The sequence below is a fragment of the Anolis carolinensis genome, chromosome 1 (assembly GCF_035594765.1).
Source record: "Anolis carolinensis isolate JA03-04 chromosome 1, rAnoCar3.1.pri, whole genome shotgun sequence".
Taxonomy (NCBI): Eukaryota; Metazoa; Chordata; class Lepidosauria; order Squamata; family Dactyloidae; genus Anolis; species Anolis carolinensis.
This window is the reverse complement of record NC_085841.1, coordinates 340,932,605-340,952,105: the sequence shown is the minus strand read 5'-3', so window position 1 is coordinate 340,952,105 and position 19,501 is coordinate 340,932,605. Positions and strand designations below refer to the sequence as shown.

Below are 19,501 nucleotides of genomic sequence, written 5' to 3'. Positions count from 1 at the left end.
TGACACATTACACTCAAGGCTGATATTTGTGAACATCTGTTTTTTCAGTTCCCTATGTCAGAGTTACAGTTCTGCAAGTACGGTAGCTTACCTGTTCAAGAAAATCTAGTTGAAGTCTGTTTTGCACAGCTCCTTGCAAAGATTGTAAATAAAGCAATGGGGCCTTTGGAGTGAAGGAGGGGAGATGCAACAAAGTAGGTAAAAACTGTAATGTGATAATTTAGAGTCTGTCGTTGTTCAAACTTGTTTGATACAGTAATATTATGCATTTTTATTAGGTGTCCATGGGAAAAAATATTTTGTGAGAAATTGAGATTCTCTCACTGACTAATGCAGAGAAGGAGCCAGTCTTCTTATTGCCATATCCTCTCCATCATTGCTTGCCTTCCCAACCACTATAATAGGGTATTAGTACAGTGTTCCCTCACTTGTCGTGGGGGTTACGTTCCAGGACCACCCGCGAAAAGTGAAAATCCGCGAAGTAGGGACACTATATTTGTGTTGTTTACAATCTCACTCATGCTGTCCGACTGTGTTGTTTACAATCTCACGAAGCTGCTTCAGCCTCCTTTTCTCTCCCTTCAGCTCTTCCTTCCTTCCTTCCTTCCTTCCTTCCTTCCTTCCTTCCTTCCTTCCTTCCTTCCTTAGGCTTCTTCTTAGGAAGGAGAATGAGAGAGGAAGGAAGGAAAAATCATAGTTTTTAATGGTTTATTATATTCTTTTAGTGTTCATTGAAAAACCGCAAAACAGCAAATCCGCGAAAAGTGAACGGCGAAGTAATGAGGGAACATTTTATTTGACCTCTCACATCTTCTTTGGGCTGAGCCAGCTAGAAGCAATTAATTACACATTTGGGTCAGCTAGAGAGGAAGTGAAATTAAAAGGATGTACTGTATAAGTCGGCCTCATGTATAACTTGAGGGCAGGTTTTGGGGGCAGACATAGGGATTTGGTTATGACCCGTGCATAGGTCATCATAGTTTTCTACATCCATTTAGTGAAAAAGAACTACTGGTAGATCCTTTCCCCACATAATAACATATTTCTAATCCAAAAAACTAGTGACTGAGATTTGGCCCCATATTTGCGGGAGGAACACAATAAATTGATCCCAGTCTTTCTTAAAGTTAGTTAGAGGTTTCTACTTCATCAATGCAGTAAGTTTAGCCATTTCCACAAGTTCACTTATTTTCATAAGCCAATCATCTTACATGTCTCATGCTCTTGTTTATGGTCAGATTTTCACTTCTGGAATTCTGCACTCAAAAGCTGGTATTCTACACTAGCACCTGCTTTTCAAATTATGTGGTATGAATAAAAGATCCTTACCTTTGTAGTGTTGTTGTGCTGAAATTCCAGTACCAGTCCTTACGCATATATAGCATTGACATGCCATGCCACTATATATAGTGAAATTATTTAATCCTTATCCCAGATACTGAGGTTGGAAAGCAGTAGAAAATTGTCAAATGTTATTCTGGATATATTTTTCAGTTATGTTCACAGCAAAATAACTTGGAAGCAAATCAGTGGGCTGCACAAAACTAAGCAATTTATTCCCATATTTATGTAATATACTATGGAATTGAATAGGGAAGAGTTGTTTTTATAATACCCAGTCCATTTTCTCTTGCTTGAATTTTTCCAAGGAACAAAATACGTGCCAAAGAATGTCCTTGGAGCACTTATATGTTTCCCCCCCTACAGTCCAATGTAGCCAGTAAAGCTAAAACATGATGCTATGTTTTACTGGAATGGGCATATCAAATATTTTCCTGTTTCATTTCATCTTTATCACCTGCTTTGATTTGACATTATAAAGTAACAGATGTACAATATAAGGAAGCACGGAAATGTTCAGCAGCTGCTGCAGATCCCTCTCCTGTTTGCAGTTATGGCATACCGCAGTGGTTATTTTCTTCATCAAGGACCATCAGGGTCCTCTAAAACCGTAGAGGACAACAAATATTTATTTAAAGTTGCTCATCAAGGCTTTTCATATTTGTAGAGAAGGGTGGAATCAGAAAATGCACACCCCCTTGTAATATTTTAATGTTACAAGGCTTCTTCTTTGGAGGCTTTGCAACAGAGGCTGGATGGCCATCTCTTGGGGGTGCTTTGAATGCGATTTTCCTGCTTCTTGGCAGTGGATTGGACTGGATGGCCCATGAAGTGTCTTCCAACTCTATGATTCTATGAAATGATTCCAGTGACTAATATTACTTGTTAATTAAATTAAATCAATTAATTAATGAGAAGGCTGGTGCTGCATTTCATTTAGCAGCATTGTAATAAATTTTAAAAAACATAATAAATATAAATATAAACATAATAAATAAACGTATAAAATAGCTGAAACTTTTATTCTCAGTTCTGTGTTTCAGATTGTTTTTAAGATAAATGTGAGCAGAGTGTGATATTTCACACTAGTATGTTCTTATAAAAGGCACTAAAAGCCACTTTTGATAGAAATTCTGTTTGTAAGTCAGCCCAGAACTTTGAAAGGGACTGTTCCTTGAACTGCAGTTTCAGAGCACCATCCATGGATGTTACCATGAGCTTGTCTTCCTGTGCTGCAGTGAGTACCTCTAGTTCACAAACATTAACAGAAAACAGATCTCTAATCCAGTTTTTGCTTACATCAGGAACAATAAAATATTCATGTAAACGATTGTTATTATTATTACATTTTTGTACCCCACTTTTTCTCTCCACAAAGGAGACTCAAAGCAGCTAACATTAAAAGCATGTCAATACAATTTAAAATCGACAAATATACAAACATTAAAACAGAATTTAACATCAATGGTATTAAAAATTAACAGTTAAAATTTAAAAAACTGATTAAAATGTATTTAAAACTAAAACCACAGCACCCTCCTGACTTGATTGTAAAAACCTTCTTTAAAAGCCTGCCTAAATAAAAAGGATTTAGCCTGAGGCCAGAAGGACAGCAGGGAGGGGGCCATTCTGGCTTCCCTGGGCAGGGAGTTCTAGAGTTGAGGGCCAGCAACCGAAAAAGAAGACCCGCTCTCTCGTTCCCTAAAACAGAGCTTGAGATGGAGGTGGGAACAAGAGAAGGGCCTTTCCTAAGGATCTCGGAGCCCAGCCAGGATTGTAAAATGAGATGCAGTCAGCCAAATAGCCTGACCCTGAGCTTCATAGGGCTTTAATGGTCTTAACCAGCACTTCAAATTGTGCCCAAAAACTAATTGGCAGCCAGTGGAGTTCTACTACTATGGGGATGGGAGTTGTTTTCTTCCTGTTGCTAGCCCCAGTTAGCAACCTGGCTGCAGCTCTTTGGACCACCCTTCAAAAGCAGCCTCATGTACAGCGTGTTATAGTAATCCAGATGGCATGGAACCACTGTGGCCAGACCCGGCCTCTCAAGGAATGGGTGCAGTTGGTGCACAAGTTTTAATTTTGCAATGCCCTCTTGGCCATCGCAGATACCTGGGCCTCCAGGGGTACCCCCAAGCTGCAGACCTGTGTCTTCAGGGGGAGTATAACCCCATCGAGCACAAGATGATCCCTATTCCCTGATCTGCCTTCCAACAGACCAGGAACACCTCTGTCTTATCTGGATTAAATTTCAATTTGTTTGCCGTTATCAAGACATTGGTTTAGGGTCAGGACAGCTCTCTTCAATTTAGGTAGGACAGAGTAGTAGAGCTGGATGTCATCTGCATATAGGTGGCATCACACTCCCAAACTCCGGATGACCTCTCCCAGTGGTTTCATGTATATGTTAAAATGCATGGGGGAACATAGCAGAACCCTGAGGAACCCCACAGGTCAATGGCCAGAGGTTTGAACAGGAGTCCCCAGCACCACCTTCTGGGTATGGCCCTCCAGGAAGGAACAGAGACACTGTAAAACAGTGCCTCCAAGTCCCATCCTAATGAGACAGCCCAGAAGGATACCATGTTCAATGGTATCGAAAACCGCAAAGAGGTCCAGGAGAACAACAGGAACACACTCCTCCTGTCCAGTTCTCTACGGAGGTCATCCACCAAGGGGACCAAAGCTGTCTCTGTTCCATAGCCTGGCCCTAAACACCACTATCATCCCATCCTGCACAGAAAACAACATCCAAAGTGTGCCTAGCAGCATGAGTAGGGCAAGACACCACTTGGGACAGACCCCTGGTTGTCTTGGAGGCCATGAAGTCCTGAGCTATTCCTGACAAGGGAGTCTCAGCATGGATATTGAAGTCTCCCAGCACTAGTAGCCACTGAGACTCCAATGGCAACCCCGAGACCACCCTGGCTAACTCAGGAAGGGAGACTTTTAAGCTACAACTCCCTATTCTGTCCAGGCTACCCACATTTAGGTATACATACTCAAATGCTGTTGCCTGTGGGATGGGGAACCTGGTCAGGGATAGAATCATGATAAATCACTGCAACTCCACCTCCCCACTCCGCAGGCCTTGGCTGCTGGTGTGCAGAAAAATCTAGCAAAGCAGAGAGAGATTACCTCCTGCCCTCTGCTGCCAGTCTCATCCAGCCAGGTCTCCGTGATACAGACCAGGTCAGCATGCTCATTCAGAATCAAGTCCTGAAAGGCAGTTGCTTTTCCATTTACTGACTTGGCATTTTACAGCAGCATTATGCTGCAGATCATTGAAATGCCATGTTTTAAATGATGTATCCTCCTAGGAAAACTCTTTGTCAATAGAACCAAGAAATGTTGTATCTCATAGTTTGGCTTCAATAAGTAGAATCATCTCTGTTTAGCTTGCTTGCTAAACAGAGATCATTTTAAAACATGTATAAGAATGTTTTATCAGTTCCATTACACTCAAGGGATGTGTTTCTAAGAAACATGTTTAGCATCGTGCTAGAAGTATATTTGGAACATATACAGCTCTTAGTGCCTGGAGAGCATAAGGGATTAGAGAATACTTTTTTTTTTTTTAAATGATGGTTTACCAATTCCCAATTGGCATAAGTTCAGAAATGTTATTTACCAGGAAAGCAGTGAGTGGATGTAACACAATACCAAATCTGTTACTGTCAGCTCTAAAGGATATGATGCATCTGCTGGGTGAATATTCTTCTGAACTGCCAATTATTTTTGTCCAGTCAGTACCTTGGCATGGAGTAGTACATTAGTCAATTATTTTAATGCCTCAGAGACTGTGCAGTTCCAAATGCATAAGAGCATTCTTCTTTGTTTCTCTCTCAGATGCAACCTCTGTATGCTTGATCATAGAAATAGAGCTCCATAGTTAAAGCAAACGCTATTTGTGTCTGAATATTCATGTTACTCTTGATTGTTTTCTGCTTTGCAGATGTTGATGAATGTGCATCTGAATCGCATCAGTGCAACCCCACCCAAATCTGTATCAACACCGAAGGAGGATATACTTGCTCTTGCACTGAAGGATACTGGCTTTTAGAAGGCCAGTGCTTAGGTATGATATTCTGCAGGGTGAAATAAATTTATTGTCTTTAAATTTTAATTATTTGTTTTACATAATGGGTTGGGGACATACTTTGACACGAAACATCAAGGTTCCCTGAAAGGACAATGAGGATGGGGTCAATAAAATGGGCGGAGTAGAAAAACTCATTTGATTGATAGCCCATATAAGAACAGTCTCAGAACAAATAGATTCAGTTAATTGTCTCTCTTGATCACATATGGTATGGGCAGTTTGCAAGATGTATGTAGCGATCAGAACTCTTCAGCACACTACAGGGATTTAACAATGTTAGAGGCAAAATGAGAGCATTGGTCCCCTAATAAACATTCTTCTTTTTATAATTTCCTAGTGAAATAAGGGGCAAGGCCCTTATTCATTCAATGGATGTGTAGAAGAGGTATTTCAGCAGGTATTATTTGCATGCACCTGATGATGCTTCTTGCAGGGGGTTGGATTGGATGGCCCCCTTCCTCCATGTGAGTCAGAATATTCACATGTAGCATTATGCAACAATCAGGTTCTCCCCTTTGGCTGACCAACCAACTGAATGAAAACAAATGTCTATGTAGGTATGATGAGGTTGCAAAAGAGCCTAGTTCATTTGCAAAACTCCAAGCAGCTTTAATTGATGTGCAAATACAATTTTTTGTGCCTTTCCCTTTTTTGAAAAACAGCTGGAGTAAACACAACTTCCCAATTTTGAAGCTAATTCTGCTGTGATAAATGCTTTGCCTACATGGCCACAGTATGTTTTCTGCTCTGCTTTCCTTTCATGCCCAACTGGAACTTTATTACTTACACACTACACTTAGACCAGTAGCCCTCAAACTGGTGTCCCCAGATGTTTTTGGCCTTCAACTCCCAGAAACCCTAACAGCTGGTAAACTGGCCAGGATTTCTGGCAGTTGTAGGCCAAAAACATCTGACGACCCCAAGTTGAGAATCACTGACTTAGATGAAGGGGTGCCCCTAGTGGTGCAGCAGGTTAAACTGCTGAGCTGCTGAACTTGCTGACTGAAAGGTTGGTGGTTCGAATCTGAGGAGTGGGGTAAGCTCCCGCTGTTAGCCCCTGCTTCTGCCATGTTTGAAAGCATGCAAATGTGAGTAGATCAATAGATACCGCTTCAGAGGGAAGGTAACAGTGCTCCGTTCAGTCATGCCGGTCACATGACCTTGGAGGCATCTACGGGCAATACTGGCTCTTTGGCTTAGAAATGGAGATGAGCACCAACCCCCCAGAGTCAGACTCAACTAGACTTAATGTCAGGGGAAAATCTTTGCCTTTACCGATTCTTAGACCAAAGCATCAAATGGGATTCCCCTTCTCTAATTTCCAAATTCATATGGAATTGGTTGATTCCTAGTAAAATCTCACCCGAGTAGATGACAAGCAACATCTTTTAATGCATGGATGTAGGTGTCTCTCAATACACCTCCTGACGAAAGTAATAATAATAATAATTTTATTTTTATACCCCGCCCCATCTCCCCGAAGGGACTCGGGGCGGCTTACATGGAGCCAAGCCCAGGCAGCAAACAATATAAAAACACAACAATAAAGCACGTCATAAAACAATAAAACAAGTCATAAAACAAATGAGGTCATATACAATAAATTTAAATAAATAAGTAAAGAACATAAATACTAACTATATCTTCATGGAATGTATTATTTGGCTGTTGGCACTAATGGTAAATGCAGTCCTTGTTCAGCAAGTTTGTTGGAATGCTATGGTAGGCCTTCTACCTTTGTGGAGGTTGGGTGCAAGACACTCCGGCCCTCCTCTGAAAATGGAAAACTGTACTAAAAACACAGTTTTCCTGAGAGGCCACCTCTGAGGAGAATTTCAAGTAGGGTATGGTCAACCTGGAGAATTTTGAGATTCTTAAAGCAACCATATTAATCGAAATGTTAAATCTGCAAATGTGGATGGCTGACTACAATATTTTTTAGAAAATATTGCCTGTGAATAGATGTGTCTGTGAACAGTGTGCTTATCAGTTTTTCTCAATAACACATAGAACTCTTAGACTCACTTATAATTCACATTTTTTCCAGACATTGATGAATGTCGCTTTGGTTACTGTCACCAGTTGTGTGCCAATGTACCTGGCTCCTACTCCTGTACATGCAATCCAGGATTTATCTTGAATGAGGATGGAAGATCATGTCAAGGTATTAAGGACATGACAAAGAAATATTATGATCAGATCAAAGGCTCTTGGTTCCCTTAGTAGCCACTGTAATATCTGTGGGAAGTGTACTATGGACACAAATGTTGTACCTTGTTCTTACAGGCTCGTTCCTAAGTACACCCCCCCCCCCATACACACACAAGCTCGCATACTGCATCTACCTTATGTCTTCTACAATGTAGACAGAAAGATGAAAATAATTTCTTCAGCTTTTGTGAAATTTCATTATCCTTCTTTGTGAACACAAAATACACCTAGCCCTAATACATGTCTTTGTGTTTTACTGCAGACAAGTTGTTATGATTTTTTGTTTGCAGGGGATTAAATTCCTTGTTCTGGTTCTTCAGCTGCAAAATTATCAAAGCTGCCCTAAGAAGTGAGGGAATCTCCTAGCAATGTAGCCATTAAAGATGATCTTGAGGGTTACGTCTACAGTGCGTAGCAGTCTCAGGCTTTTATACGTTTCCCTTTCTCCCCTCATTTCATCCTGCTGTTTTTGGCCAGGTTTTGTTATGATTAAAACAGTTGGTGTCTTAAAATAAGTAGATAAACAAGGAAGCACCTGCAGGAATCACTTCAATTATGTTTGCAATATTGATCTGATCCCAAGCAGAGCATGCACAATCTTTTCAAGATGTTACCATGGTAAATCGAGCTCTTCCAGCATTAAAGCTTTGTTTGCATATTAGAGTTTGCTATACCCTGAAGAGGATCTTTGTAGATGGCAGCATACCTATAACTTTCTTAACATTACAGTGCGCTCTGGTCTCAATATGAAAGATATTTTGACATAGAAAAGAAGGATGAAATCCTATAAGCTATGAAGTATAAAAAGAATGCCCAAGTGATTCATGCGTATTCTTTCCTTACTTTCCATCTGAAGGAGGACACAATAATCTCTTATGAACATGCTTTTCAGCTATAATTTCCTCTATATCATAAGTCAGTAATGCAGTGGTTGAACTCATGTTTTGCTTGGAGATAGTTCTGCATTCAGGCCTCACATTCTCCATCTTAACCCCTGGTAGCACATGATTTAGAAGTCCTCTAGAATAATGTAGCAACCTGATTTAGAGGTTTTCTTGGGCATCGAAAGTATAAAGATCTGCTCAGACTCATTGCTACCAGGAGATATCTGGTTTGTGTTGTTGGTCTCCTTGTGAATTCACTTTTAGTTTGACTACATGTTCTGGTTAGAGTCTTACCTCACATGCTTCAAGTCACTTGTACAAAATTTCCTGTTGGCGGAAGTTGTATACTGCATCTGCACTGTACAATCAATGCAGTTTGATGCCATTTTTACTACTCTGGCTTCTGAAAATGATTACACCATTAATTGAAATATATTCTGGATGCACTATTTGAAAATTGGTACTTGCCTAAGAAAACTCTTTGAAATTTATGGAGTTGCCATGACGTCAGGGCACACATACACACAGACACATAGTATTTCAAATATTTTATGCTATTTCAATAAGGTGTTACCCTAAATTATGACAGAAATGTAATTAAATAATGTTTTATCAGTGTTGTGGATTAGCTAGTCTGTGTCGGTAATATTTTTAATGAAAAGAACAAATTCTTCTTTAATATGGCTCATTGTCATTGTCTTTTAAATGTAAAGTGAAAAATTTAAGAATTCATATTCTAAGTATTGGTTTCTGACAGATGTGAATGAATGTACAGCAAACAACCCTTGCGTTCAAAACTGTGTGAACACATATGGCTCATTTCTTTGCCGCTGTGACCCTGGTTATGAATTGGAGGCTGATGGTATTAGTTGTACTGGTAAGTAAAAACTGTGGATCAAGATTTTCTTGGATTTTGGAAGGGAAAAGTCAACTTCTTTTCATTCCCATTACATGGAAGATGATAGTTAAGAATATGAAAGATTCGTAGTAGCTCCTAATCCTACAAGAGTACAATGGGTATTCCTATTACAATTGATTAAGCAGCCAAAACAGGGGGGCTGAAATTTCTGCTAGTGGCAACTTGTTCAAGAAACAATCTTTTGTTTTAAAAAACCCTCACCTGATGTCATAAAAAGATTTTGCTCCATAACCATTTTTTTTTAAATCAAAAATATGTGGTGTGATTCAAGATAGCAGCAGCCACACATTACAAAATTGAGCCCCTGGTGGCGCAGTGACCTGAAGGTTGCCGGTTCGAATCCAACCCGGGGAGAGTGTGGATGATCTCCCTCTATCAGCTCCAGCTCCATGCGGGGACATGAGAGAAACTTCCCACAAGGATGGTAAGAACATCAAAAATCCAGGCGTCCCCTAGGCAACGTCCTTGCAAACGGCCAATTCTCTCACACCAGAAGCGACTGTAGTTTCTCAGGTCGCTCCTAACGCAAAAAAATAAATATTTATTATTTATTTATTACATGCATTTATACCCCGCCCTTCTCCCCAAGGGGACTCAAATCCTCCAAACTATGAGTTTTGACCCACCCATCCTCCCTAAGCTTTGTTGGGCAATTTTATATATTGTTAATTTTTCACAACTTTGTGGAGGTGGTTGGCATGGATCATGGATTTAGGACTGAGTGACTAGTGTATGCTAGGAATTGGTGGTGTGGACTTTTTTCTCCAACTCTGACTAAATAGTTTGAAGGCTTTGTAGAACACCAATCTGATGAGAGTAGCAACTGTAATTATATATTTTGTAATATTTAGCCGCTCTGAGTCCCCTTGGGGAGAAGGGCGGGGTATAAATGCATGTAATAAATAAATAATAAATATTTATTTATTACATGCATTTATACCCCGCCCTTCTCCCCAAGGGGACTCAGAGCGGCTAAATATTACAAAATATATAATTACAGTTGCTACTCTCATCAGATTGGTGTTCTACAAAGCCTTCAAACTATTTAGTCAGAGTTGGAGAAAAAAGTCCACACCACCAATTCCTAGCATACACTAGTCACTCAGTCCTAAATCCATGATCCATGCCAACCACCTCCACAAAGTTGTGAAAAATTAACAATATATAAAATTGCCCAACAAAGCTTAGGGAGGATGGGTGGGTCAAAACTCATAGTTTGGAGGATTTATATGGTAAATCATCTGATCTGAGTGGAAGCTGTATATGGGCCACTCTGGTCAGGTGAATGAGCTCCCTGCCAACCACTGTGCTTCTTTTATGTAATAATCACAGCTCCTTCAGACAGCATCCAAAAGAGGCCATGTAAGGCAGAGGCCCCCTGAAGTGGATGTTCTGGAATCAAAGCATGAGCAGGTTCTATCATGCACTGAATAGCAGTGGAATTGGGGCTCACAGACGTAAAGTCCTGGGATTTTAAAATTAGTTTACACTGTGGCATTATTTATCAAATTTAAAGCTTCATTAGTTTCTGTGAAATATACTATCAAATAAATATGTTGAAGTCACGTCCATCTTAACATGCAACAGACAGAAGAACTTGGACTTCAGGGCTGAGCCTGTCATTGAGCAGAGTGATGCACATCAGACAGCCAATATTAGGGTCTGGTAGACTCCTGCATATTCCTTCTTATCTCCCATCCCCTTCCATCCCATACTTGTGCCACAATTCTGGAGCATGTATGCAGGAACAGGTTGTTGTAATTCAGTGGCCGAATACCTGCAAGAAGTAGCTATTGCTTTGTGATGTGAAAGAGAGAGCCAAATTGTGAAATTCACTCCCATAGGAGGATGAGTTGCCTTTTCACACACATATTTATTCTCTATCTAACCACAGACAAATATATTTACATTTGTACAGGCCTTTGATTCTTAATGTAAGTTGACACATCTTTTAAAGGCATAAGATCCCTATATTCTCCAGCAGGTTTCACTTAAAGCGCTTCCACACACCCCAAAAATCCGCCCTAAAGTGGATTTTAAAATCCTGCATTGGTATGGATTTTTGTCCCCACTCCCACATACAAAAAAACACTTTCCTGGGGAAGATGGCTATATGCCATCCCAATAACAATAGGGATGGCATGCAGCCACCCCAAAGCCTCCCAGATTTACCTGTAAATAATAAAAAAAATTACCTAGCCTCCATTATGTTCCTCCTCACACCCTCCTGATGCAAGGAAATGATGTGCCAGGAGACCAAGGGAAATTCCTCCTAGCCACCACCACTACCACCCCCGTCTCCTGGCGTATCATTTCCTCACATCAGGAAGGGGGGAGGGGATGGATGTTTTCTTGTTTTTTTGTGTTCCTGGAGCCTGAAAAACCACTGTGTGGAATGGACCCAGGGATTGCATGATGCAGTCCCCGGGCCCAATCCACACAGGGGCCATACCTGGTAAGATGAAGATCTTACCATAAGATCCGGATCTTACCAGGTGTTTAATTAATTCAGAACACACCAGGAAAACCCTGGTTTGTTCCGAATTAATTCTGTTTTATTGAAGGCATCATTTGGATGCTTCCGGTAAAACCGGGCAGGTCTCGGGATATGGGCCTGTTTGGATGGGCCCTTATTAGCTGTTCACAAAACACTCTGGGGCTTTGTGGAGAAGAGCACGATTCCTTTTAACATGGCAAGATGCTTTAGATTCCTTGGATTTGTAGTTTAGTGGTTGAGGATTTAGAATCTCACCCAAAAAAACTTTTGGGCACAACTAAATTACAAACCCAAGAATTCTACAGAAAATTACCATGGCAGTAAAAGTGGAATCATAGCTCTATAACAATGTAGTGTGATAGCACCTAAATGTGACCTGTTGCTCATCCCTTCTGCTAGTCTGCTGCCCTCTGGTGTATTGGTGAAGGACGTTGTTCTTTTAGTAACATTGAAACATTGAATCAGCTGTTAATTTGGACTGCATCAGATAGCCAGGGGTTTTATGATTGCTTGATAGGCTACAGCAAATGGAGAACACACAAATATATCCGTAGTAGTGGCCATAATGACAGCAGTCAGTGATGTCAAGCATATGGCTGCAATAAAGATTATGTGACTGTAGCTAGTGCTTTTATGTTTGTTTCAGTTTTAACACTTAACACATTTGGTTTAATTTGAAAATGACTAGTTAAGCCTGTTTGTGTTCTGGAAAGATCCCTTGTGCCTAGTTAAATGAAAAATTTCCTCAGGCTCTCAAAAAATAAATATTCTTCATGAGATGAAATACTGCCTAACAGTAAAAGGAACATATGGTATGTGGAAACGAGATTCATTGGGTCCGGATAGCACCACTTGGGTCATTTTTTAAGAAGGAAGTTAACACCAAAGAGCCAGCATCTGAGAAGGTGCAGCTGCCTTTTGTCTTGGTCTTCATCTCTTCACAGTAGCATTTTTTCCTGTAATGAGAGTACATATATCTCATCCCAAACACTGAGTTTTGGCACATCATCTGAGGATCAAACTATTGAGTTTTATTAACTTGGCTCAAATCATTACTAGCTATGTTTTTTTTTGTCTGACTTCATTTAATATTCACAAAGAGTGCAGAAAGAAAAGGTGAGCAGTGCTAGGGGCTCAGCCCAAGGGTTGATATACAGTAATTGTTCTTGTTATACTTAAAATTGTTTTTTTAAAGACACACGTTTTGATCACATGTTTACAATCTAATACACATACACACTTATTAATCTACCTATCCCTTTTGTGCCGATCCAGTAAAAGAATAAGGATTTAATTAGTTGCACTCTTGGCTACAGTGCTTCCAGCATGGTATGCTGATAACGATTAACTTTGAGTTCCCTTCTACTTGTTTTTTAGTTAGTAGAATAACCTTCGGCAAAGCAGGCTTAAGTCCAGGAGGCTGAGGTAAAAAGAAGGTGGCTTACTATCTTGGCTACCTCTATCCTTCAATTGTTTTCAAAAGAGACCAAAGTATAAAGCAACTTGCCTTCGTTTTAGTGCTAGAATTACTATTGTGATATGAAGATCTTAAGGAACATATCTACTCAAATGTGTCAAACAACATGCATGTAAATCTGGTTTCAATCAAAAGTTTGGGAAGGTTGCTTCATCATCCCCATGTTGCGAAATACTTTATTGGCCTAGCATAATAATGCCATTGGTCATATTTTACACAATCTACTTCTAATATGAGGATAGGAGGGGGAATGTTTACTCTGGCACAAAAAGGTCTCTAAATGTCATTAAAGAAGCAGGTTCTTTGGGAAGATTGGTAAACACAAAAATATGAGTGATTCGTATGTGGGGTTGTAGGTATGAGCCAGGGCCTAAATATCCTGGAGGCATCAGATCCTGTCTGATCTTGGAATGCAATGGGAAACCACCAAAGAATAGCAAGTGATGTCAGGTCTCCTCATTTGCTGGGGTTGATTCCCAAACTCCTGGCCCTTTAGGTGTTTTGGACTTCAACTCCCAGATGTCCTGATTGCCATGTCTTCTGGGATTCTGGGAGCTGAAGTCAAAAACATCCAGATGACCAGTGTCTGGGAAACATTGGTCTATAATAATCAAAGAACTTGTCATGAATGAATAATTAACCCTTTTATTTTTAAATTTGCAGATATGGATGAATGCAGCTTTTCAGAATTTCTTTGTCAGCATGAATGTGTCAATCAGCCAGGCAGTTACTACTGCTTTTGTCCTGCTGGCTATGTTCTCCTTGATGACACCCGATGCCAGGGTAAGAATATTTAACCAGCTGTATTTTGAAAACAAACGAACAAACAGAAGGTGGATTAGCGATTTTTCAAGAAAGAAAATAATGATGAAATAATAGCACATGTTTAGAGCTGTTGTGCAACTAGTGAGCAGTATCATTAAAAGTTACAGGCTTTCTGGCATAAGCAACCCTTCTACAGTGCACTTAAAGGTCACACAACAGGTCCCATGACAATCCTTTTTCCTACTTTAACTGCAAAGTGACAAACCTCCCAATGAACTTAATAGAAAGAGATTACTGTATTTAAACATGGTCTTGTTTACTACTGAGCTCTGGACAGCTGTGAAAGCATTAAAATACTTTAGCTAGAAACCATGGTTCAAGTCTAGGACACTATTCTTAATGTATCTATGAGTATTTCCCTCTGGCATGTATAATTGAAAAAAGGTATTGACTGACTTACTATTGGCAGAACCAAGCTGTTGCTCTTCTGCTTCCTTTTCAGTAGGTTTTCCTTCCCTTGTGCTCTATACAGGATTTAAACTTGGTATAGTACATGTTTATTTAAATATTTCTATGGCTTTGTGTGCAAGAGATTCCTGATTTTCCTAAGCCCTTTATGTCAAGATCAGCATGTCTTCTTCATTTCCTTGGGTATATATTTGCTATAGAATACAGCTTGACATCTTGTTAACTGCCAAAGCCCAGGCTATAAGATCATGATACTTGTAGTTTTACAAGATCTTGAGTCTTCTCTGCCAAAGAGAGCTGGTGCTTCAGCAAACTACAAATCCCAGGATTCCATAGCATTGAGCCATGAGTTAACAAGATGTGAATGAAGCTGTATTAATTCTTCAGTGCAGATGCATCCAGAGTTTGAAAAGAAATGGACTCTGTGTAGATAAGTCACCTAGGCTGATGATTCAACCATGAGTTTGAAAAGTGACAAACTCAAATACAATGTAGGGAGCACTGGAACACTACTTGTTGTTTCTTTTGAATTCATTTGCTATTTTTCTCTAATGAAGGGGAGAGCTATGTAAGTCACACATCATGTGAAGCTTCAACTAGTGTAATAGAAAACACCGCACCAGCAGCAGTAATAACGTATGTTTCAGTATCTGCTTCTCTCAGTACTACTTGTGAACTTGAGATGAGCCATGACCATGCTCTTTGTCTCAAGTGGTAAATTTTCCTGTACCAGCCTGGTACATTGGTATGATGGGTGAACAATCAACACAAGCTTAATTCTGTAGGCAATATATGGCTCATGCAAGGACATGTCAAAAACAGAGAAACATGAATGTGATGAAAATTACAGCCTCAGTCATGGAAGTGGTTGCTGGAGTGTACATTCTGGAGTGGCCATTTATACAGTAACATGGAATGAACCAGTGTGAATGAACTATATAAGAAGTTTGTTCCATATTATTGTACGAATGTATGCATACCATGTAAAGTTTCCCTGTCTTCCTTCTGTTTGGATACATTCAAAGCCAGATGTGGCAAAAAACAGACTAAAATGCAGATTTCTATTTCTGGGCCAAATCTATACTATCTTACCAAATAATAAAATCAAATGGAAGATGGCATGTATGAGTGGATATTTTGGAAAGATAAAAGCTCATTTTCCCCCATCAATCTTCACACTCATTTTTCACAAGTAATGGATAAACATAAAATAGTATTAGCTGGGGATGACCGTGTTTTTGCCACAATGCGAAGTGCTTTTCACTGTCCAAGCAACTCAGGTGCAGTTGCTGGAGGGTTTAATTTCCTTTTGGATGGGAGAGAGAGAGAAAGCACTTGGGAATTATGGCATTTTCATAAGATTTTTTCCTTGCATAAATATAGAAGTGGATCATGGCAGAGCAAGCAACCAAACAATCAGATAGTATTAACCATTAAGACAGGATTGGTTTTCCTCAAAAGCAAGCAACTTCCACCTGGATCTTGTAAGACTCTCTTCTGTTCACTTATTACATTTCCTTCCCTTTCTAAGCTCACTGTCTCTGTGCAAAATATTACTCTTCTGCCACTCCCATTTATTCTAGAAATCTTCTTTCCACCATCAGTCATTATGGGCTATTCAGTCAGTTGCCATGGAAAATTAGCAAGTAAATAATTATTACTCCCTTTCCTTTCAGTCCACCAGATCTTGGTACGCTGTTGGCATCCGACAAGAAGATTGGGGAGAAATGTTGCATAATTTCTCATAACTGATTTTAATACATTTTTGGCATTCCTTCTCATTTTAAAATAAAAGCAACTGAATTTTATGCAACAAAAGGCTGTTTTATACCCCTCTTTTCTACCATATCCTTCCCACCCCATGATACTGTGTTTCCCTGCTGGTGGGACTGGATGATCCTATCAGGCAACAGGCTGTGCTAATGGTAGCACTGTTGCTGATAGGGTCCCCCATGTCACACACGTTTTTGAAGAGGAACCAGGCAAAATGTAGCAGACCAGTTCCTGGGTAACAGCACTAGTGGAGGGTATGTGTTACTGGTGGAGGATATATCAGAGAAAATGGCAGTGGCACCATAGTTAATGCTGGTTAGTACTATTGAGAGAGAAGCATGCTAACTCCCTTTTGAATTATGTTACTATGAAAACCCTACAATGAGATAGTCAAAAATGAAACAAAAATGAAACAAGAGGTAGTGCTAGAAGATGAGATTTCCAGGACAGATGTTCAATGAGTTACTGGGATATAGCAAAGGACAAGAAGAAGTAGTCCTGTGACTAATGATGCAACTGGACTTAAGCCAAAGGGACGTTCAGTTCTTCATACAGAATGGATGTGCCATACATTTGATTGCCCTAATGCATAACCAGTATTCAAAACAAGAGGCTACTATTAGGTAAAAAGATAAATAAAAGGGCCCTAAAGCAAATCAAGCCTGACCTCTTCCCTAGAAGGCAATTATGACTAAAAAGAGACTGTCATACTTTGGCCATATCATACAAAAACATGACTCACCAGAAAAGTCAATGATACTTGAGAAGGTAGAAGGCAGTAGGAAAAGAGAAAGACCTCATTCCAGATGAATGAATTCAATCAAAGAAGACATGTCTCTGAGGGCCCTTCCACACAGCCATATAACCCAGGATATCAAGGCAGAATAACCCACAATATCTGCTCTTAACTGGGTTATCTGAGTCCACATTGCCATATATCCCAGTTCAAAGCAGATAATGTGGGATTTTATTCAGCTGTGTGGAAGGGGCCTACGTCTTCAAGACCTGGGCAGGGCTGTTGATGACAGGGTGGCATGGAGGTCTCATTCATGGAATTGCCATAAGTCAAAGCCAACTTGATAGTGGTTAACAACAGTGAACTAGTAGCAATCAGAAAGTATATAATATAGTTTATAGAGAGTGAGATAGCACTATCTTATAGTATATTATTATAGCTGTTACAATCTTTTTCTTATTTTTTTCTATTTTCTTTCTTTTTTTCTCGCTCTTTTTTTCCTTTCTTTTTGTTATTTTTGTCTGATCTTTTATTTTATCTGGAAAAATTCTAATTATATAACTGAACTTTACAATGCATGAAGTTTTAAACCCACGTCTTCCATATCCTAGGCCAATGCTCTGACAACCATAGCATACTATGTTATATGTAAGAAGATGTCTTGCAGAATTTTAAACTAGAATTTCCAAAGCGAACACTGGAGATAACTCCTATACCTTTAATGGCTGTATATAACAAGAAATTTCAGCAGGTGTTTCTTGTTACTTGATGCATGACAAGTACCTGCTGAAATTCCTGCTTCTGCACAACTGCATCTCTAGTTTTCAGTTTGGCAACCCTACTTTTATGGTTTCATTTATAGTAATAGTTTTATTATTGATAATAAATTGCTAAATTATTTATTAAAATACATGGTTTTTTTATTTAAAAAACACCATTTTTTCCATTTTAGTTGTTAGCAAATGGGAGGTTGTAAACCACACTGGCAACTGCAGCAAATATGCGTGAATATTAAAATACAGGATTGAAAAACATTTTCTATTTCAGATGTTAACGAATGTGAAGTTGGGAATCACACTTGCAACTTGCAGCAAACGTGCTTCAATATTCAAGGAGGATTCAAATGCCTAGACCCAGTAAGATGTGAAGAACCTTATCTCTTGATCAGTGAAAAGTAAGTAATATTTCAGAACAGTGGTTCCCAACCTTTGGTCCTCCAGGTGTTTTGGACTTCAACTCCCAGAAATCCCAGCCCGCTTACCAGCCATTAGGAAATTTGGAAGCTGAAGTCCAAACATCTGTAGGTTGGGAATTACTGTCTTAGAAGAATAGGGCATTTGCTTTTTTCATGTGGCATGTGCTTACTGCATATTTTCTAAGTCATAATAGATATTGCTGGCCTTGTTTTATATAACTGTGATTTAAAAGTGTTTTCTCACAATACAGTAATTGATTCATATTTGCTGGAGTTGGAGATGCAGGGCCCACACAAAAATGGAAAGAGCACAAATGCAGATGGGATAGCTAATACTCTAGAAGACAGGAGCAGAATCCAAAACGATCTTAACAGATTAGAGACAGGGGCTGAAACAAACAAAATGAAGTTCACCAAGGACAAATGCAAGATACTTCACTTAGGCAGAAAAAAATGAAATGCAAAGATACAGAATGCCTGGCTCGACAGCAGTTCGTGTGAAAAAGATCTTGAAATCCTTGTGGACAACAAGTTAAACATGAGTTTACAATGTGATGTGGTGGCAAAAAAAGCCAATGGGATTTTGGCCTGCATAAATAGGAGTATAGTATCTAGATCCAGGTAAGTTATGCTTCCTCTCTATTCTGCCTTGGTCAAACCTCACCTGGAATACTGTGTCCAATTCTGGGCACCGCAATTTAAGGGAGATGTTGACAAGCTGGAATGTGTCCAGAAGAAAGCAACTAAAACGATCACGGGTCTGGAGAACAAGCCCTATGAGGAGCGGCTTAAAGAGATGGGCATATTTAACCTGCAGAAGAGAAGGCTGAGAGCAGACATGATAGCTATGTATAAATATGTGAGGGAAAATCATAGGTAGGAGGGAGCAAGCTTGTTTTCTGACATGAAAAAAAAATTCTAAGTTGCACTTTTTTCCCCATATAAACATCCTGAAAACCTAGGCGAGCTTTGAATTGCAGGTGCTTTTTAATATATCATATGGATAAATAACATTTATGTGTGTGTTGCTGGCCCTGAAATTAGTGTGGTTCTTAGAATTAATGTAATACTGGTACAGCGTTTCCTCACTTATTGCGGGGGTTACGTTCCAGGACTACCCGCAATAAGTGAAA

At 39.6% G+C, this 19,501-nt stretch overlaps 1 protein-coding gene across 3 annotated transcripts in view; it reads left to right on the top strand.

Annotated features, from left to right (window-relative positions):
- Window positions 1-19,501, top strand: part of fbln5 (fibulin 5) — a 70,635-nt gene that overhangs the window by 45,618 nt on the left and 5,516 nt on the right. For all 3 annotated transcript variants that reach the window (XM_008113184.3, XM_062968169.1, XM_008113312.3), the window contains exons 5-9: window positions 5,297-5,419; window positions 7,491-7,607; window positions 9,296-9,415; window positions 14,095-14,214; window positions 18,221-18,347. In XM_008113184.3, the coding sequence (XP_008111391.1) occupies window positions 5,297-5,419; window positions 7,491-7,607; window positions 9,296-9,415; window positions 14,095-14,214; window positions 18,221-18,347 (607 nt within the window). The remainder of the gene's footprint in view (window positions 1-5,296; window positions 5,420-7,490; window positions 7,608-9,295; window positions 9,416-14,094; window positions 14,215-18,220; window positions 18,348-19,501) is intronic.